The 19,682-nt window shown below is 38.6% G+C and overlaps 1 protein-coding gene and 1 long non-coding RNA gene across 2 annotated transcripts in view; one reads left to right on the plus strand and one right to left on the minus strand.

The window, feature by feature from the left end:
- The first annotated feature begins 57 nt into the window (after positions 1–57).
- LOC122153168 lies at positions 58–12,043 on the plus strand. Its single transcript, XR_006165001.1, has 3 exons — positions 58–278; positions 824–903; positions 8,587–12,043. It is a non-coding gene; the product is annotated as an uncharacterized LOC122153168 (long non-coding RNA).
- CRIM1 (cysteine rich transmembrane BMP regulator 1) overlaps positions 1,968–19,682 on the minus strand; it is a 196,205-nt gene continuing 178,490 nt past the window's right edge. Inside the window, exons 12-17 of the mRNA XM_033011059.2 lie at positions 14,641–14,856; positions 12,711–12,929; positions 7,986–8,180; positions 6,874–6,996; positions 5,288–5,475; positions 1,968–4,895 (exon numbers count right to left, since the gene is read on the minus strand). Of these exons, the coding sequence (XP_032866950.2) occupies positions 4,719–4,895; positions 5,288–5,475; positions 6,874–6,996; positions 7,986–8,180; positions 12,711–12,929; positions 14,641–14,856 (1,118 nt within the window). The 3' untranslated portion in view covers positions 1,968–4,718. The remainder of the gene's footprint in view (positions 4,896–5,287; positions 5,476–6,873; positions 6,997–7,985; positions 8,181–12,710; positions 12,930–14,640; positions 14,857–19,682) is intronic.

Here is a 19,682-nt window from a genome sequence, read left to right on the forward strand (position 1 = left end):
CGGGGCGCGTGACTGCCCAACGGCCGGGGCGGGGCGGGGCCTCCCTCAGGCCCGGGCAGGGGCAGGGGGGCGGCAGGCCCGGCCCGGCCCGGTGGCCGCTCCTAGGCCGAGGGCACAGGCGGCCCTGACCGTGACCGTGACCGTGACCGTCGCTCCCGGCCGCCTGCCAGGGCTTGTTCCCGCGGGGAGCGGCAGCCCCAGCCCGCGGGCAGGCGCTGCTGGGGCAGCAAGGGAAAGGAGGGGCTGCAGTAACGGTGTTGTAACCTGGTAGCCTAGAGGTGAGTGGCTTTCTGGCTGTCGTTTCCCCCTCCGTTCAGCCACCCAACACATCTGGAATGAAGTTTTCGAAATAGTTGGCTGTTATTGGCACAGCCGCTCCCGTACCCAGCCGCTGCTAGCTTTATATGATGTCTGTATACGCAAGAGCTTATGATGGGCTTTTTTATCTAGTACATTTTTGAGCCACTGTAAACTTTTGATATCCCAACGTACATAGCAAGAATCTTTTCTGCTTAACTTCTTGAACTTGTTTTGAGCCTCCTTTAAGTTTCTTTTCATGCTTCCTACTTGATGTTTGGAAAGAGACACAGAGAGTGAAGAATTAATTCCCTGTTAAGCATCTGCGTGCCACTAAGGTGACTTAAAGACTTTGGTCCTGACCAACCCATCGTAGGCATTCCAATATGATCCTTCCTAACACTGGGAGTAGAGCAAAGGAGGCCGGGGCTGCTTTGAGTGTTCAAATGCCAATGCACCATTGTTTTATACATTAGTGCAATGATGTTTTCTGTTCCATTCTGATGAAAAAGCAGAATGTTTACAGACAGAATTTGAAGATGCTCGTCTGGAAGACATAGCCATCCGTAGCCATAGTCTTGGGAAGGAGCAAAACTGCTGGAACAGGTAACTAGCAAGAGAGAGGAAATTACTGGAAATTCAGCATATATAAATGTAAAGGAATGCACAAACCCACCAATCTATCCTAGTCAGTTATGGGCTTTGCAGTAACTGTTACTACTTGGGCATGCTGGATTATTGCAGCTAGCTCTGTAAGAGCACTGACTCAGTAGTCAGTACCAATCCAAACAGTAAATAAGATGCAAGATCCAGGATGTACCATGTTTGAACAATGTGGGCATTTTCCGTCCCTTTACCCTTGATCTCAAAAGGTTGCAACAGAATGGGAAGTACAGAGAGCGGCAAGGCTGGCCAGAAGGTATGGAACAGCTCCCAGAGAATCATCTTGGGCTTTTCAGCACAGTAAAAATGGAGAGAAGATACGGGTCTCTGAAGTAATGGGTGGCATATAGATGTTGATCCACTGCTGCTTTGAATGCAGAAAGTCAGGGTTATCAAGTGAAACCATGAAGGTGTAAGTTCAAAGAAAGGAAAGGAGGCAGTTTTTCACAGAACAAGTAGTTAAGCTGAAAACCTCCTTGCCTCAGGAAGTTACATACCAGAACTTTCCATCAACTCCCATTAACTTACAAATTAAGAGAAGAAAAAAACATTATAGGCAAATAGGTCAGTAAATGACCTGTGGCTCAGGAAGTCCATGAAGTGCCAATTTTGATTCCACACACTCTCTACAGGACCTCATAGTCCCAATTGATTGATTATGGCTTTCTGAGATGTACTAGACTAGTGCACATGGACTCAGTGGCGGGGCAGAGGCCTAACTTTGCATTTGAGAGACTGATCCTTACTGAACGCTGAAACTATGGAATTCCACAAATCCGTCTAATGTGAAAATTCTTCAGTGTAAAACCCAGAACTTTCTGTAACCGCAAACTATTGTTTACCCACAATGTGTTCTGAACTGTTCTGATCTAAGGTCAGAAGGACAATAATACAAATTCTTACTTTCAGGGAAAAAAACCTCATCATAATGTGAAAATATAAACTAATGTCTCAAGGACCAGTGTATGGAAGTAATAAATATGAACATTTAAGGAAATATGCATCAATAGGTTTAAAATTTTTTTATTGTGCTGCCAAGAGCCAAATTACAAGAAACCGCCTTACAGTTAAAAAAGTAAACAAGCAATCTGCTGAACCGCAGTGCACTCCGAGTGCCACATATGCATCTATTTTTCAGAAAATTATATCTGCATTTCTCTTACAAGAGCACAACAGGAACCAAAGTAAAAGAGTGTAATGGATACAGCACATAGGATAAATCATATCTTTAAAATAATAATAATAAAATAATAATAATAAAAAACATTTTACACCATGTCCTATATCCTGCTAATATTTTCAGAATATGGCCGTGATTGTAAAACAAAAGCAAGCATTTACAATTTCTGGATAAAGACTGCTTACTCTTATGCAAGGAATGGATGTTTTGTCTTGACAAAATCTTTGTAGTAACTGGACAGAAACATCTCTGTTTCAATATCAGATTGAGTACAAAACACTGGGGAGACTACATTTTTTCTTATTGGTGGTTGGAAACTGAAGTTGTATAAGCAGAAAAAATGTTGACCCTTAATGATACACCTATTTTTTTTCTTTGATGCAAACAGCTAGAACACCTTTTTGATATTCTAAAACAAAAAAATTGTTAATCTTCAGATTAATAAATTAGGTCATTATAATAATAAATTAGGTTTTTTTTTTTTTCAGTTTTAAAGTTCAGCAACCTCTGACCAAGTATTTACAACAATACTTGAGAGTTCCTTTACAAAAAATACATTTTCTTTTCACATTAAGCATACTGGGTATCTGTGTCTCTTATGACAAGCATTTGTAAAAGAAAAAAGGCAATGCACAAATGGGTAATTAGTATAAAAGTGCCAAGACCTGTTTGGAAAGTTAACATTGTATTATACAGTCAGAGTTATAAATGAGGCAAGCTACAACAAACTTCCAGCTTAATGTGGACAATATTCCAGTAGTTGTTTCAAACAATTGTTTGAAAAAAAAACAAAACAAAACAAAACAAAAATGAAAGAAAGAAAAAAAAAAAAAAAAGACAATCCAGGAGCCAATGTTGTTATTCTATGGAGCTGATTAGTGCTGCATGTATATTGTCATCACTGTCTCTAGCCAATGCATTCATTAAAAAGCCTTTTTAAGGCTAAGCAGGAAAAGAAAAATAAGAAACACCCTGAAATGTAGCAAGTAGCAAGAGCAACGCTTACTGCTATAATCGTGCACGTACTGTACACACGCAAACACAAGAGTGCACACACACACACACGCGCGCACACCAACACTTTCAAATCAAATCAAACTGTAGGTAGAATGAGATGCTCTTTTCTTGTCTTTTCTAAACTCACAAGCGATTAAGCATTGATATGGAATGCCTGTTTATCTGTTTCTGCTCTGGGTAAAATCTCTCTCAGATAAAAATACATTCAACAAGAAAAAAAATAGAAAAAATATATACTGTATACATAGTATTTTATATATACAGTATATATATGTATAGTGTATATACACATGCACGTATATATACATATGTATACCTACCTGCATTTGTATATACATATATACACAAACATACAAATACTTTTTGTTGTTTTTAGCATAATTATATTTACATAAATATTCCTATAATGCTAAAGTTTAAAGAAGCATGATCTCCTTTTTTTTTTTTTTCTGAGCTTCAAAAAAGGTGCTTGAGTAATATACAATTAAAATTAAGCAGCTTCCTAGCATGGAAGTAGTTTCTAAATCTGCATACCAGTAAATAAGAACATCAACAGGAAAAAAACAACAACCTTAAAACAGTCTCTTTTTTACTCTCTTGTAAGCAAGAGCTTTGTCCAACAAAAATATTTTTCCTTCTCCTGTATGAACAACCAGAGATTGATATAAAATAACAAAACAAAACCACAACAGACAAAACAAATAAACAAAAGCCCCTGGAACTGCATGGTGTTCTTGACTTTTCCTTCCTTCCTTCAATACTGCTGTCAAAAGATCCAGTGCTCATATCAGGAATTACTTAGGCCTCAGTCATTTGCTAACTCTGCCAAAGTATGGCTAATCTAGCCAATCAGCTTTGAAGAAAACAAAAATAAAAACAAAAAGCAGCACAAGGTATAATTTTATACATCCTTAATAAACCCACCCTTTATTTTCTGCTATAACCTTTTCCTTGCTATTTCATTAACTACTGCAGCTTCTCATCATATAGAAAAATATTTGCAGCTACACCACACCTGTGATGTGACAATTTCTGTTCTAGGAGTATATTACTGTAGCAACAGCTGGAAAAAAAAAATCAGACCTTTTTATATCTTTTTTCACCTGGGGTTAGGCTTTGCTGCAACAGATGCAATTTCAGAGCAACAAGAAAAACCACTATCCTGCTGCTCGGCAGTATTCTCTATTCATTTTCTTCTGCAGCCAAGCATGACCAGCTTTTCTCCTGTGAAGCTTCCTTTTACCTCACTGCCTACCCCTAGCCCCCAATTCCCCCTCCCCCAAAACCTCTATAGCTATGTTACAAGCAAATACATCTTAACAAGTTTTAAAACTTTGGTTCTAAGAAAACACTTGGTCAGTTATCTCAAGGAAAAGTGGGAATGCTTTTTCTGGCACATTGCAGGAGTCAGAGCTCATCCCAGTAAGGTCTTAGAGCTGTACATGTAGTCACAAATCCAATACAATCCACTAAGCAAGTGCACAATTCTAGTTTTATTTTAATAGCAGACTTAGTCTCTCTCTCTCTCTCTTTCTTAAATCCTTGGTAAGGGTGCAATTCTTCAAACTGTTTGATAGAAATTATCTGCCTGTAGGTTGTTCTGTTTCTGCATGCTGTAAAATCCACTGTATCTTGAATCTGGGTCTGCAATTCTTAGCATCCTCTGAGAACTGTCCACCTGGACCATGGTACCTTTCTTGCAGTCCACATATACCAGTTGATTGTTTAGGCAAGAAGGCTGTTAAAACAGAAAGGGAATATTGAGTGAATTAAAACATTTTTGTATCCCATACGTGATTAAAAAAGTCTCTGTGGTTCAAGTCCATAAGCACTAAACAAAATCAAATTAGCAATGAAATGATTTGGACTTTTGCTAAACTTGGTAAAGGCTTATGTCAGGCACAATAACAGACCAACACTCTCTTCTGAATCAACATTTTTCATCTTCTGAATAGAGCTCTGGCATTCCTGTATCCCACATGGACTGGTTAAACCGTTTGTTAGTCCAGCACCAGAGGAGGGCTTAACCTTGTTGCCCCGGATGTGAACTCAGTTGCATCCTACACAATATTCTAGTTAATCTCGTTTTCCAAAAAAGTGAAAGCCTGGAAATAGACATAAACACGGCACCTTTGTTGGAGCTTTGTAGCAGGACACTGGAATCCACTGCTTTTTCTGATTGACGAGCAGAAGGACGATGATCAGTAACAGCGCTATTGTGATTGGAATTGTCACCAAGGCAACAGAGCTAACTGATGTGTCTTCACTTGGGTGCGGCCCACTGCCACTTCTGTACTCTCCCTGGAGATGACTCATGTCTGCAAGGCAAATATGAGCCTTTGTTAGTAATTGTAAATGGGCCTTCACCATAAAGAAGAATGTAATTGTAAAAGTCCCAGTCATGGATCTTGTCACTCATGGATTTGGACTTTCTCCTGGAATGTCACCTGATTCATATAAATGAGAACAACTGAAAGCTAGTATCTTGTCTAGTGACTATATTAGCTGGGAAAAGGCCATCAAGAAGAGGAGATAGGGTGGAATCTAAAGCACAATAACAAGCCTGACAACAATCTCTCAGCTCAGTTGTGTTCGCACCATCTCTGATCACAACCAAATTCACACCTGTAAAAAAAATCAGCCTGGTTTTCTATGCTGAGAAAAACCTGGAAGTCTTAGGATGAAAGCCCTTTTTTTTTTTTTTTTTCCTTTTTCTTTTAAAAACTGATAAGACAATTACAATGTGTTTGCTCTCTCATTTGTTGAGAACGTATTACAATACTTGCACCATTCAGCCTATAAAAACAGACTGCTGGCAGTCTACAAGACTGTAGCAAGTTTTGCATGTAATTGCAAAGAACAGTAATCTTCAACAACATATATGACATTCCCACACAGTTTGTAGTGTGTGTTTATAATCCCCAGCCAGGATAGCTGCAAGCCAGCTACTAATGCCTGTGAGAAATGAAAATGCTGTAATTATAAAAGCTTAAGCTTACGATTCTGTAAAACAGTTACATTTCATGTATCCTTTCTCCAAACAATAGTATGCTATGAAGTCATCCTTAGAATTAAAAAAAAAAAAAGAAACAAACAAACCCACAAGTTTAGGTAGTCCTTCAATTAGAAAAGGTTAACAAAGACTGTCATAGAGCATTTCCCCTACCCTAGAGTAATAATTTCAGCACAGTTTTAACCAAAAGATGGATTTACACTTATTAGCTCTGTGTCATTATACGTGAGGTGGTCTTTTAAACTCTGATATTTGTCTATGATGTAAAGTTGCAGTACATGTTTTCCCATTTTTGTTTATCAACATACGAATGTTAAATGGATCAAATGTAGGTCTATCAACTCCAGTGGCCTGACAACAGGCTACTTTCTAGTTTTGTGTCAGAAAAGACACTTCAGAATCACTCCTCATTCATCATTTTACTGTATTCTTAATTTTACAGAACTCCATCATACCAACACAGATGTTTCTTCCAGGCTGAAGACGGAATGATAATAAGACCAAAATGCATAAATGTAATTTAACAGTCTGACTCATCTTTACTCAAAGCAAAATGCATGTAAGAGTTGTGCACTGAAAAATATTCTCGGATAACCACTTTTCAAAGCATTGTACAGATGCTAACTGAATAGAACAAGTAGATACATTGAAACACAGGGAATAAACAGAGACCTAAATTAGCCCAGTTTATATCTCATCTTACCTCTGTGAATGTGGATGATGTCATTTTCACTCGGTGTTGGCCAGTTTGGTACTTCTAGTTCAATGTCTCCTCGATGATTTGTCTTCTCAATGGGGATGTTAGTAGGTTCAGGTACATACATCTCTGCGAAATAAGATAAATGTATTTCACAAATTACAGGTTGCTTAACTCGTCAGTGCTGCTCTTAACTCAGGAAATATACTTGGCCATCTGCAGTGCTTTGTCCTAGGAATCCTTGCATTTGTTTCAGAATTTTCACTATTAGTGGTTTGGGATTTTGTTTTAAAACCAGTTTCATACTGTATACAGGAAACATGCCTGCTGCCATTATCATTATCCTAATGTGAGTGGGATGACATAGTCGTGTGGATAAATTTGCTTTTGAAAACACCATTTCAGAATACACACTTCACTACAGTCTTGCTCCTTTGTGATATTAGACAACAAAAATACCAAGGGCAGACTACATCTTCCCAGTATGTAAACTGTCACTGCTGGTTTCTTTGCTGTCCTTTTTATTTTGTAATCCTCAAAGCAGGAGAATTGCAAAAGCGGGTACTGCTGAATCTCCCCAGTTGTTCTGCTGGAAGTAGATACCAGCTGACTGAGTAAGATGAGCAAACTCCTGCAAAGTATGACAGGGCTAGCATTAAAAACCAGTTGCAATTCTTATGTTCCTTGTGTCAATAGCTAAGAAAATTTCATGTTACTTTTAAGACAAGTTAAAATGATAAATAAAGCAATGCGATATTTGAAAAGTAATGGAGAGACTCAGAAAAGACAGAAATGTTAATCACTGACAGAAACTGCAAAGATGTAAGAACATTAATTTTCCTACTTCACTAATGTATTTCCATAACCTTGTGAAAGGACAGAGCAGGAGCAAGCAACTCATTTTTGAGTTCACAGCTCTCAGAATAAGAAAACTTCCAATTACATATTTGCATGATATATCTATCAGTTAGGAATATTCATTTTCCTGAAGACTAAATGTCTGATGTCTTCTTGATACTGTTCAAACATGGACCGACATTCAAAAACCAATTAAAGAACCTTATTACCAGACCTGGACAACCAGAATTACAATAATCTGGGCTGTCACATCCCGTTACCTGGACACATGGGACAGCAGCTTCCCTCCACGTTGATGGGTTCGGCACAGGGGAGCGGTGGGCAGCTGACAGTGGAGCAGAGAGTCTGACCCTGCAGGCAGTAGCAGTGTGTGCAGCTGTCTATGTCCCAGCGTTCCTCATCTGCATATGTTTTTCCACTGAAGTGGCAGACCACCTTCTTTGGAACTGTATCTTCTGTTGAAGGAAAACAGTGGTGTGATCATACGGTAATGGCCAATTACACAAAAATCAGATTTCTTCCCCGAACACAAAAGTGAAACAATAGCTACAAAGAATCCCAGCTGTAATTAAAAGTCTCTCTCAACCTCTTCTGGAAAATCTTTGTTAAAAAAAAGTGTAATTTCTGCTACTTTATGAAGTACATTATTAGCCTGGGCTGCTTCTCCTCATTTTCCTCATGTAGAATGCTAGAGTATGGATAATTGGGACATGAAATGATATCAGAGGTGCTGTGAAAATGAAGAAAAAAATATTTTTTTATGTTTGACTGTTTGAGACTGCTGACTACTCCTCCTCGTTTCCTAGTAAATGCTAATTAACTAAGAAAAAACCCAAAGTACCTACATTTCTAATTTCCAAGGTTCAAGAAAGATGAACTCAGCCTGGAATACTTGAAGAAAATATTAGGCAGGGTGCCAAGAAGGATGAAGCAACTCTCAGGTGACATAACTAGAAGTGCTCAGACTATTTATTACAATAAAACAGACTCAGAGGGATTCTGATTGTTCCCTGTAACTGCATCAACAGAAAACCCCAGGAAAAGAGCAATAATCAAACTCAGCACATTTTTTTCATGGTTACTATTATATAAATGGGAAACTAGTGTGATCTTAACACTTGGAAAAAAGTGAGGTTCCAGAACACCCTTTCCAAAGATTAAGAGATGTAAAAGTAACAACTTCTCAGGCAGATTTTGACACAGTACGTAAAAGGGACTGGGACTTGATGAAGCAAGTAGTCTTGGGAAAACACCTAAAGGAAGCATTAAACTTTCTGCCTAAGAATTCAATACACCATTTTTTTTTTAATGCTGCATCCCATGCAAGCCTTTTAGGTGGTCTGCAGCATACCTTCCATTTCACTGAGAAGACAGCCATAAATTGCTTAGCCTAGGATGTTTTTGAAGCTATATCATTTCACAGATAATCGAAATAAAACTACACAGCAGAACCTACAAAAGCCAAGCAGCACCTTGTTTTCATCCTAGCTTCTCACTACCTTTTTTTCTTAGAGGCAAAAATTATTATAATGAAACCTGCTGATGACATGAATTTGTAGATTAAGCGTATGCATGAGATAATAGAATGAAACTGCAAAGTAACTTCCTAAGGTGTCAGAGAAATACTGGTTTAACATTCACACAGATTACATATGTAAATATGTCAGAACTATCTCCCAAATACAATCAAAAAGCCTTATTAAATAATTTGGCCATCAGTACAGCTTTTAATTAGTGACAACATAATAGACTGGCATCACCTGGAATAACAGGGTCAGTAGCCCATTTACAACAGATCTAGACCAAGTAAATTTAAAAGCAAAGGAGACCAGCAAGAAGTACTGTTGTGAAAATACTAATGGGATTATCCAAAAAGCGCAAATGTTCCAGAGGTCCTTGGTATGGGTATTCCATGACTTCCATGGCTGTAACTACGGGTCCCAACATCTCAAAGTAGAAGATTTTGTGAGTGAGTATGGGGTGGACGTGGAAAAGGAGGAGTAGGAGGAAAAGGTGGCTGCAAGCTGCAAAAAGCATGTTAGGTTCTTCCACAGACGACGTGCATGTTGGCACACAGAGCCAGGGGAGCCCTGTGCTGGTCAGAAAGTAGATGTCTGGGGAGAAGGTGAGGCACAGAGCCCAAGCAGCCCTTTGCTGCTTACCTGTGCAGACCTAAAGCTGTGCACTCTCCGTGCACTCAAGGCTGATTTGCTCCCAAAGTGCTACCTTGCCCCACTCAGGACAGCTTCTTCAACTTGGCAGCTGGTTTGGCTGGAAAAGTCCTTTAACTTGCTCAGGCTTTTGCAAGTTTGTAAAGAATATATAATGATTTAATACAGTAATTTTTTTTTAGAAGAATGAACAAAGGTAAATTCACAATAGCAGTGTTGCACCTTTGAACCTCGAGAGGAAGCTTTCAAGTTCTAAGAAAGTATTATCCTGTGTGTGTCTCCCGTTTTGGTGTCCATCTCTATGCAGGTCTAAGCACAGGATGAAGTTCAAGGCCATAACACCAACAAGTGCTCAAGGACAGTGGAAACAAGAGAGACTTGCAGTAAGAAACCAACATAGAAAAATGCAGTTCAGAATATCGCGTCTAGCTCTACCTGCCCTCTCTCAGATTTCCTCTAGGTGCACCACTAAATCAAGCTCATGTGGTAAACAAACAAACAAACAAAAAAACAATTGTTGCTCTGCTTTCTACAGAAGACTAATTTTGTCTCTAATCAAATAGCTATCCCTTTATCCCCTCTAAAGTAGAAGGTTATCTTTCCAAATTAATCTTTCCATAAGAAAGTTGACTGTTGAACACACAGGATGAATTTGAGGATTCAGACAAACAACAAAGCAGCCAAGGCCTGTAAAATTTTGAATTTGAATCTATTCTAGTTTGTTATCCATTAACCTGGGTCCAGAAAACAGCAGAATAAAATACAGTGCTAAAACCCTGCATAATATTTGAAATTCTAATAAATGAAGAAGGCCTGTTTCCACAGAGTTTACCTTTTAAATATTTTATCAACTATTACATGAAAATAGTAAGGAAGAATCTGTACAAAGATCTGCTTCACCATTCTCAAGAAATTAAGAGTAAACCAGTAAGAACTGGGAAGACAAAATTTAAGTGCGTGACCTTACTCCTCTTACAGGCAAGAGTATATGGTTCATAGAAACCATAAAAAAATTAAGTTTCCATGGATTTCAGTTATTTAGAATACCAAATATTCTGAAAACATAGTACAACTTGGATTAATAAAACGTATCATCATTTAAAGTCTTCATATCTGAGCACTGATTAAAATCTAGCTTTTGTATTTCGTATTGCTGAGCAGTTACTACTAAAAAAAAATCATTACACTTCTGCAGCTCACACATTTAAGTATTTGCAATATTATGCAACTATATGGGATTCAAATTAAATTAATTAAAGCCATATCTACAAGTTGTGTGTATATATTTGCAAACCTGACATGCAAGTTCTAGAGGTTTTATTTTTGTAGTTCATGGCACTAGTCCCTGTGGTGCATCCCTTCCTTGACCTAAAGAATTTTCCATTACAGTTCTAAGGCTTATATTCTGACTCTACTGGTTTGATTGCCCAACTTTGGATACACTCTGTATTTTTTTTTTTTTTTAATGTTAAAATGTATTCTGGATTAAAATTATCTTTATGGTTGCAAAGTCAATCACTGGAAGAAAAGCCTGCAGAAAGACAGTTGTCAAACTTAAATCCTCCCCTTTTTGTATGTGAACCATAATGAATAAGTACTAATAGGATAACATAGTACTTTCCCCTCAAAATGTCCTCATTAAAAATCTAAGTAGGGTTCCAAGGGCAACTGAAATTTTGATACATTCTAACTTTTCTAGGCTTTTCTTTGATGGAATTCCTTGCATATCCTATAAAACCATATCACCTATTATTAAAGATATTTTGTCTGCAACGAATTAAAGATTTCACGAGCTATATCAATGGTACGTACCTGAAAGGACTTCACAACCTTTCCGACATCTTTCTGATGAAGAACTGTATTGTTTATAGATGGGCATATTGATTCCTATGTTCAATTAACAATACTTAAAGCCCGTCAATTTTATTATGTTCCTTTTCACTGATTTCTACTGTATCTCCTCCTACTACTTTTGGAAATGAAGGTTACAGTAAGCTCTGAATGCTTTCCAACAAGGCTAAAAAGTCTTAACTTCAGTAAGTGTATTATACAATTCTTCTCTATCAGCAGCTTCCACTCTACAGCTTTTGTACTTACTGTGAACTCACAAAAAAGTAATCTGTAAATAAATACTCCTATTCAAAATACAATGAAAAAGTGATCAGTAATCTCAAAGTCTGCATCTTTAAAAACGCCTAGCAATTTTTATTATCTACAGCATCGACCATTAACTTAAAATTCAAAACCAGTGCATGACCCTTAATTCTTTATGCATTTTTAGTATTAAAAAAAAATAATTTTCCCTATTTTTTTCTCAAATATATTATTTTGCCTCTTCTTTAACTATCTTTAATGAACTTCCTGTTTTCTTCCCTGTTTTAATTTAGATGCCTTATTAACAGTTCTCCATTCTGTGAAATTTCACAGTGCTTCACCTTATCTGCAGCAGTCACAATTAGTATTTCCTCATATTATCACATAAATCTTGACATAACATGTGTTACCTGGAAGATCTTCCTTTAAATAAAACAATTTTAGTGCAACGTTTCCATCTAGTAAGGTTTATTACCAAGTTTTCGTGAGGATGTCCTCTCAAGTTTGTAGGCAAATTACATTTATAACTTCATGCATTTCTACCTAAAAACCACAGATCATGATCCTCAAAGCTCCCTATGCAGATTTCACTGTCCAGTTCAACTGAAGGCATAAACTGCATCTCTCCAAATCAGGGAAAACATTTCAATTTGGAAAAAAACCTTTTTTCTTATTGCCAAGAAGAGAACAGCAAGTTATCAACTACTTTTATTTGCTCACCAATACAGTAAGGACAACATTGTCCCTTTCTCAGAACAGGTCTCTCACAGGATACCGGTGGGCAAGACTCAGAGTAGCATCTAATCACACCATCCATGCAAATGCAGCTAGTGCAGACATTGGGCTTCCAGGACTCCGCTGTCAGAAAAATATCTCCTTCATCATTTTTGCAATAACTGGGCATGCTCTCATTGCTTGAAGAGGGCTGAAGAGGCTCATCTGTAAATATAAACAGATTAAGTTATTTAACTTAAAGTAGATAACTTCTCTCATATTTCCTCAACAGAGGGTTCACACTTGAAGAACACAATGGTACTGTCACACAGCGGATCACCACTTCAGAAAATCTAGGATGACAGAGCCTTATGCCTCTTCAGTGCTTACATGTGATGAGGATTTCATGATGCACTCTAGCATCAAATTTATGCAGACCTTCACTGTCTTTTTTCAAAAAAAAAAAAAGAAAAGAAAAGAAATAAAAGGACATCAAAGTTAAAAACAATCACCATCAGAAGCAGCCCCTCTGAAAGCCACTCTGAATGCTCCGAACTGAGTGGTATATAGGAATTCACCTTAAATTAGAGAGATTAGATTTTAACTCCAAAACTTGAATCCCAGCTTCTGCCATGTCAGTTCAAATCCTTGAATGATGTAAATTGAAAAGCTATTATGCTGTTGTCACCTTCGCTAGTGGACTTACATGAGCTAGTTATAAACTGCTGAGAAACAAATGGAACTTAATCTTCAGCTCGATGCAAATGGGTCTGCTTTAATTCTCATGCCCACACATGGGGGGAGACATATTTCTGCAATGAAGCTGTATCTTAACAGACATTATGGATCAAGAAATATGACTGTAAGTGCAGAAAACATATAAGAAAAGGAGAAGAAAAGAATTCATAAGGGCACTCAGATCAGGTTCTCAATCTAACTGCATAAGTTATGAGACTAAGCTCCTTATATAGCTAGTGAGGAAAGATCAGCTCCTCCAAACAGTATTTTGAAGCTAAGTTCAGTGTTATTAATAATGAGAAAAATGGAAGTCTGGAGAACTGGCTAACTTACTGAAAATATTTTGTCAGAAAAAAAACACCCAAAAATCTAACAAAAACCCTGTGGAAGAAATGGCAAAACCTAGCTTTTTTTTTTTTTTTTTTTTTTTCTAAAGTAAAATTTTTAGATTTTGTTTTTAATAGAAGCAATTATTTTCTCAGTGAGTTTACATACAACTCACAGGTTTGGGCTGAATTTCCACTGCAACAAACTCCCTCATTTACTATGTAAAATAGGACTTCAGGTTCATTTATAATTGCATCTTTTTCCTCAGGGGAAAGCAAATCCTGTTACCTTCTTGACATGGTGAAGCAGTCTAGGAGGAATCTGGCACACCTGCTGGTCTGGAATGCTTTGATATTACTCAGTTGCCTTCAAGTCATTCTAAATCATACCAGGTGAAGGCAAAAGCAAAGAGAAGTATTTCTGAGACCAAATCCCAAACAGACAAGATAGCAATAAAAAGGTTTATAGAAACCATGGCATGTAGAAAGGAAAAGAAACAAGCCTGTATCTGCCTAGGACTTTCACTACTTTGGAAGTTCCTCTGATCCTGCATGTTTCCATAAACAACCCATTGCATATTTCATAAACTTTCCAACTAGGGATTCTGGTTCCCATGCAAGCCTCACATTCTTAGATTGCCTTCAAGGATGTTCAGACTTCAGGGCCACCACTCCCTTTAACATACAAGATATCTCTTGCACACAGTCAAGTTTTGCAGTTGAAATAGGGGACTGCAGGCTGTCACTCCAAACTGCTAAAGAACAAAGGCACCACAACAACCAACTGTGCACACACTGAAACATTTAATATTCACATCATACATTCTCAGATCAAGAAGGGACTCTAACGAAGGCTGGTTGTCAATATATACCTGGGCACTGTGGGCAGCAGGAGTCCTGTGTGCGGGTGGGGTTTTGGCAAAGAAGAGGTGGACAGACTTCAGTCTCACACAGGACACGTCCACTGTGGCATGTACATTGTGTGCAAGAATCAATATTCCATGTCTCTCCTTCTACAAAGTATTCCCCACCAGGAGCATGACAGATCGACGGACTGGTGAGCTCTGGCTTCTGCACAATTATTTCATCTGGGATAAACAGAATTGGAAGACAGGCAAAAATCAGCTGTGACTTTAACAAATGTACCCGAGATTAATAATTTCTGTTTTTACTGAAAATACTAGGAATAATAAAACCAGCTATCAATATATTCTTAATTAAGCTCTTTCAACTTATGTCACTTGGATTTATTTCACCAGCATCTCACTGAAAATGGGAAAAATATAAACAAGACAAAATTTGAGAATCAGTCTGAATAAATGCCAGTTAATATAAAACAGAGGTAACTTCAAGCATTCTTGGCATTTCTGAAAAAAATCAAACCAATCTGTGATGTAGACATTCCAAGAGACAACTGTAATTTTCTGAAAAATTACAGTGATCGGACAGTTTCTTAATTGCTAAATACTAGCACCAATGCAATTCCTGAAAGGATGGATGAGTATGCTTCTTCTCTAGGATTTAGGAAGTCCAGATTCAACTGTCTGCCTTTAAGTTTCCTCAAGAATCCCCAACCCAAACCCCTAAAAACATATAAGCACTTAACACCAGTGGAAGTGCTTCAACAATTCGTTCCATATATATATGTATAAAAATAAATATATATATATATAAATAAATAAAAAAATAAACAAACAAATGTTTGCAGTCTTTGAAGTAGAAAATACATCCAAGGAGATGTCACAGCACGTAGACCATATTTCCAGTGAATGCATCTCACCAAATGAACCTTAATTCCTTTTCAAACAATTAATTACATTACCTCTAAGCCCTGACTAATAGACTCACTCCGTCTCTAACCCAGGCAGTTTAGGGAATAGATTTGATCTCCTTCAAGTTAAGAAAGGAACTGGAACAGTTTTCCTTGTTCAGCACGAATGTCCTCCAGCCACTGGGGTATTAAAAAAATGGGGGAACTCTTTTTACTTCTTGGCGTTTTAAAAGAAAAAAAGAAATCTGCCCTGCACTTTGAAAGTGTTTAAGCACCTACCATCAGGAAAAGGTTATGCCATGAACTGCATCCCCACAGCCCGCTTAAAATGCTTTGAAGCCCACACCCACGTAAGGGCAGCAAGGGCAGTAATGGTTACCACCTTACCATGCTGGCTGAATTGGACCTGGAGTGAGTCCACCAGTTTTTTCCATGTACTGTGTATAGAAATCGAGATGCCTCACACAGCATTTTTTATTCAACAACAGGAGCTTTGCGTTTAAAAGTTACATGCTGCAACATGAAGCTTCAGGCTTGTAAGTGATGTTGTCCTTAAGCCTGAATTCAACCCATCTAACATTAGACAACAAGTTAAGTGCCTACGTCAAGAACTGAGCTACCTCAGTTTTCCTGTGCTATGAATGGAGGGAATGAGAAAGTGACTCCGCATCTCTAAACCGCTTTCTGAAGGGTGTCCTCTCTCCTATTTAATTATAAAGATGTCTAATATGAACATCATCCTAAATATCTTGGTTAAGGACAGAAATATTAAATGGATAGCAGCTCCTCTAGTCATTTAGGCAGCCCAAGGCTCACAAAGGGCACGTGCTTCTCTCCACATCTGTAGCACCGCTCTGTCTGGACAACGGCATTTGTGCGCTTTGCTCCGTGACATTGCCATGTAGAAGATACACCATTCAATTATTGTTTTCCCTTCTGGAGAATGATCAGCAGAACTCAAGGAGCCTGACTTTGGCCAATCTTAGTCTGTTCACAAAGTACTCTTGCATTTTATCTTTCACTGATTCGCTTATGCTATGCTTTTCCTATTGCTTGTATTTATGAACCACATATGTGATTCAGTAGCGTTTACCTGAAGTGAGTAGCTGGTCTGCTGCCTTGTCCTTGTCTGTTTTTACCTCAGCTGCCACAATATATTACATTTTCTGCAATGACATCCTAATTCACCATGGCAAAGGCAATACTAATTATTTTCTGGAAATTTTCTCAGTCATCTCCTTTGCATTTAGCTGTCTTCAAAGTCACAGGCCTGTTTTACTACAGCTCATATACTGCTTTGTCTTAGTTTGGGCTGAAATAGAGTTAATATTCCTTTTCAGGGACTAGATGAGTGCTGTGTTTTGGATTTAGCTTTGGGTTTGGTATAGGAAGAATGCTGATAGCACACTGATGTTTTCAGCTGCTGCCGAGACTTCAAGGACTCTCCGACTCCCCGTGTCCTGCCCGTGCGCAAGGGCACAGGGAGCAGGGGGGGAGCACGGCCAGAGCACCAGACCCAAACTGGCCAGTGAAATATCCCATATCATGGAACGTCATGCTCACTATATAGAGGAGGGGTGGTGGGGAATGAGCTCTCTCTCTCTCTCTCTCTCTCTCTCTCTCTCTCTCTCTCTCTCTCGCTTCCGGGATTGCGACTGTGGGATCTTGGTATCTCGGGATCACTGGCTGGGAACGGGCTGGGGATTGGTCAGCGGGTGGGGAACAATTACGCTGTACATCGCCTGTTTATATATCTCTTTTTGTTTTCCCCCATCATAATTATTGTTCTCATTTTATTGCCATTATTAAACTGTTCTTATCTCAGCCTGCAAATCTCCCTTCACCCCTCTAATCCCTCCCCCATTCCCAGGTGGGGAGGGGGAAGGGAGGGTGATTAGCTGCGGTGTTGGTTGCCGATCAGGCCCAAACCACAACATGCTTATAATCAGGAAAGCATAACCATAGTATTGCTGTACACATGGTATTGCTTACTGCTCCCTTATCAGCATAGAGATTGACAGATCACTGCAACTGAATTGTTACAAACATACAACTATTATATTCCTGAAGGAGCAACCAGCCAAACAAATACCCGCTCTTTCTGGGAAGCACGGTTCTGCAAAACACTAGCAGTTAATGGCTTTCTAAATCTTACAGGAAACCTGGAGCTTTTCACAAGCATTGTGACCATCCACTTAAACCTCTTAATATACAGAAACATGGTTATAATGAATGTTGTACCAGTCAAGGTATGCATTACTATGTTGAAAACGAAGTATGAAATTGAACAAAATCACTTTTTTTCAGTCCGAAAAATGATCTCTGAGAGCTGCCACTTCCCTGTCGGTATGTTAACAGTGCAATTCGACACTCAGTACATCAGAATTGCTAATTATTTCGATGCCCTTGTGCCAGACACATTTGAGTGATAGTCTCACAATTCCAAACTGCATTCCTATCTACTGAAATCCACAATACTCATTTAACAACATCAGTGGGGAATCAATCAATACATCGCAAAATAAAAGTACATTTCTAACAAAGAGAAAACCTCAGTGAGGGAAACAAAACCACACTGAGACTGATTTGACCATATTAATTCATACACTCACATATGCAATTGCTTTAAAAAAATGCTGTGTCCGCCCCAGCATTGTAAGAGTTTACACCAACTACAACTTTGCTAACACAGATATCAGGTGACTGGTACCCTGAAAGCAGGAAAGGATGTCAGACAGAGAAACCTATGCAGACACTGTATCTCAAAGGAACAGACACTACTGGGTAAGCAACTGCCCTTTTATACGAGACACCAACATTGCTGGTGCTCAGAATCGAACACCAATCTCATCCAGAAGCAATGAGAAGATAGGTACTTCTATTTCTTATACTAATCTTGCTTCCGTGAACTGAACATGAGGCTTATGAATGAATGTACCCACACTCATTTTCTGTACACAAAGTAACTAGCCACTGGTGCTGCTGAAAGGCCAAAACTAACATTGGACTTATCTGAATGCTCTGAGGTGTTCTGTATGTGTTAGGTAAATCAATATGCACAAGTATGCTGATAGTAGAGCGAAATCAAGCACGAGTCTTGGCAACATAACAACAGAATTGCTGGAACTGGAACAACCACTCTACATTTTAAATTTTGAATCTTGAATGTTTATCTAATACGAGACTGAAATGCTAACCTGTCCCCTTCCATATGAAGTATACCATACCCTACAATAATACAGAAATCACTGTGAAAAGGTGACTACTGCAGGTATTCCAATGGTTCTGTGCAGCCTTGAATTCCAGGTAGTGTGAGTGGTAAACAACACACCCTGTCCAGTGACATGCCTTTAGGAATAAAATATTCTGTATTTATTATTTGCTGTTTGGCTGCTCCTCCTGGAATAATATTCACAACCGAGTCTTTTTTGTTGGTGGTGTTTTCTTACCATTTTTTTTTTTTTTTTTTTTTAGCCACACTGAGGTTTCATAGGGGAGAAAACTGTACTATTTAAGACAGACTGTGGATGTGCATGTGCACGGGGAGCTGGAGAAAAGAATGACAGTATTTGATGGAATATGGACTAACACTGCATACTGTTGTGGCAAAAAAATGTGCTCCAAGCTGGTAAAACACTAAGGTTCCCTTTCAAAATCTTACGATTTCTATATTCCCTGTCAGACTAGCCAGATACACAATAATGAGAGAGAAGCAAGAGAGCAAGGGATGGTTCCCTTAGTGTGCATAACTCCTTAGTGTTTTCAGCTCAGCTAAAAAATCATTAATAGTTGTCATTACTAAGATGCTAAACACTAAGAGCTCAGCCTCGGTAACCACTGCTAAATTACTTCCTATTGAAAATAGTTCTGGCTCCATGAAAGCCAGTGCCAAAAGCAGCATCATGGCTGGCCCTGGAAACACAGGAACCACAGACCCTGTGTGCCTGGTCTCGATACTGAGTGGAGGAGAGTGGTGCAGGCTGAGAAGGGCTGAAAGGCAGACAGACCTTTTGGGGTCCTGCAACTTTTTGGGGACTATAATTTTCCAGTTACCGCAAGGTGCGAAATGGATTGGAGACCACCATTTGTCTAAGCAATCTCAGGAGATCGGTTATCTTGGGTCCTAGGAAGGATACACTCTAT

This window comes from Tyto alba, unplaced genomic scaffold (genome assembly GCF_018691265.1).
Source record: "Tyto alba isolate M040663 unplaced genomic scaffold, T.alba_DEE_v4.0 Super-Scaffold_16, whole genome shotgun sequence".
In the NCBI taxonomy this organism is placed as follows: Eukaryota; Metazoa; Chordata; class Aves; order Strigiformes; family Tytonidae; genus Tyto; species Tyto alba.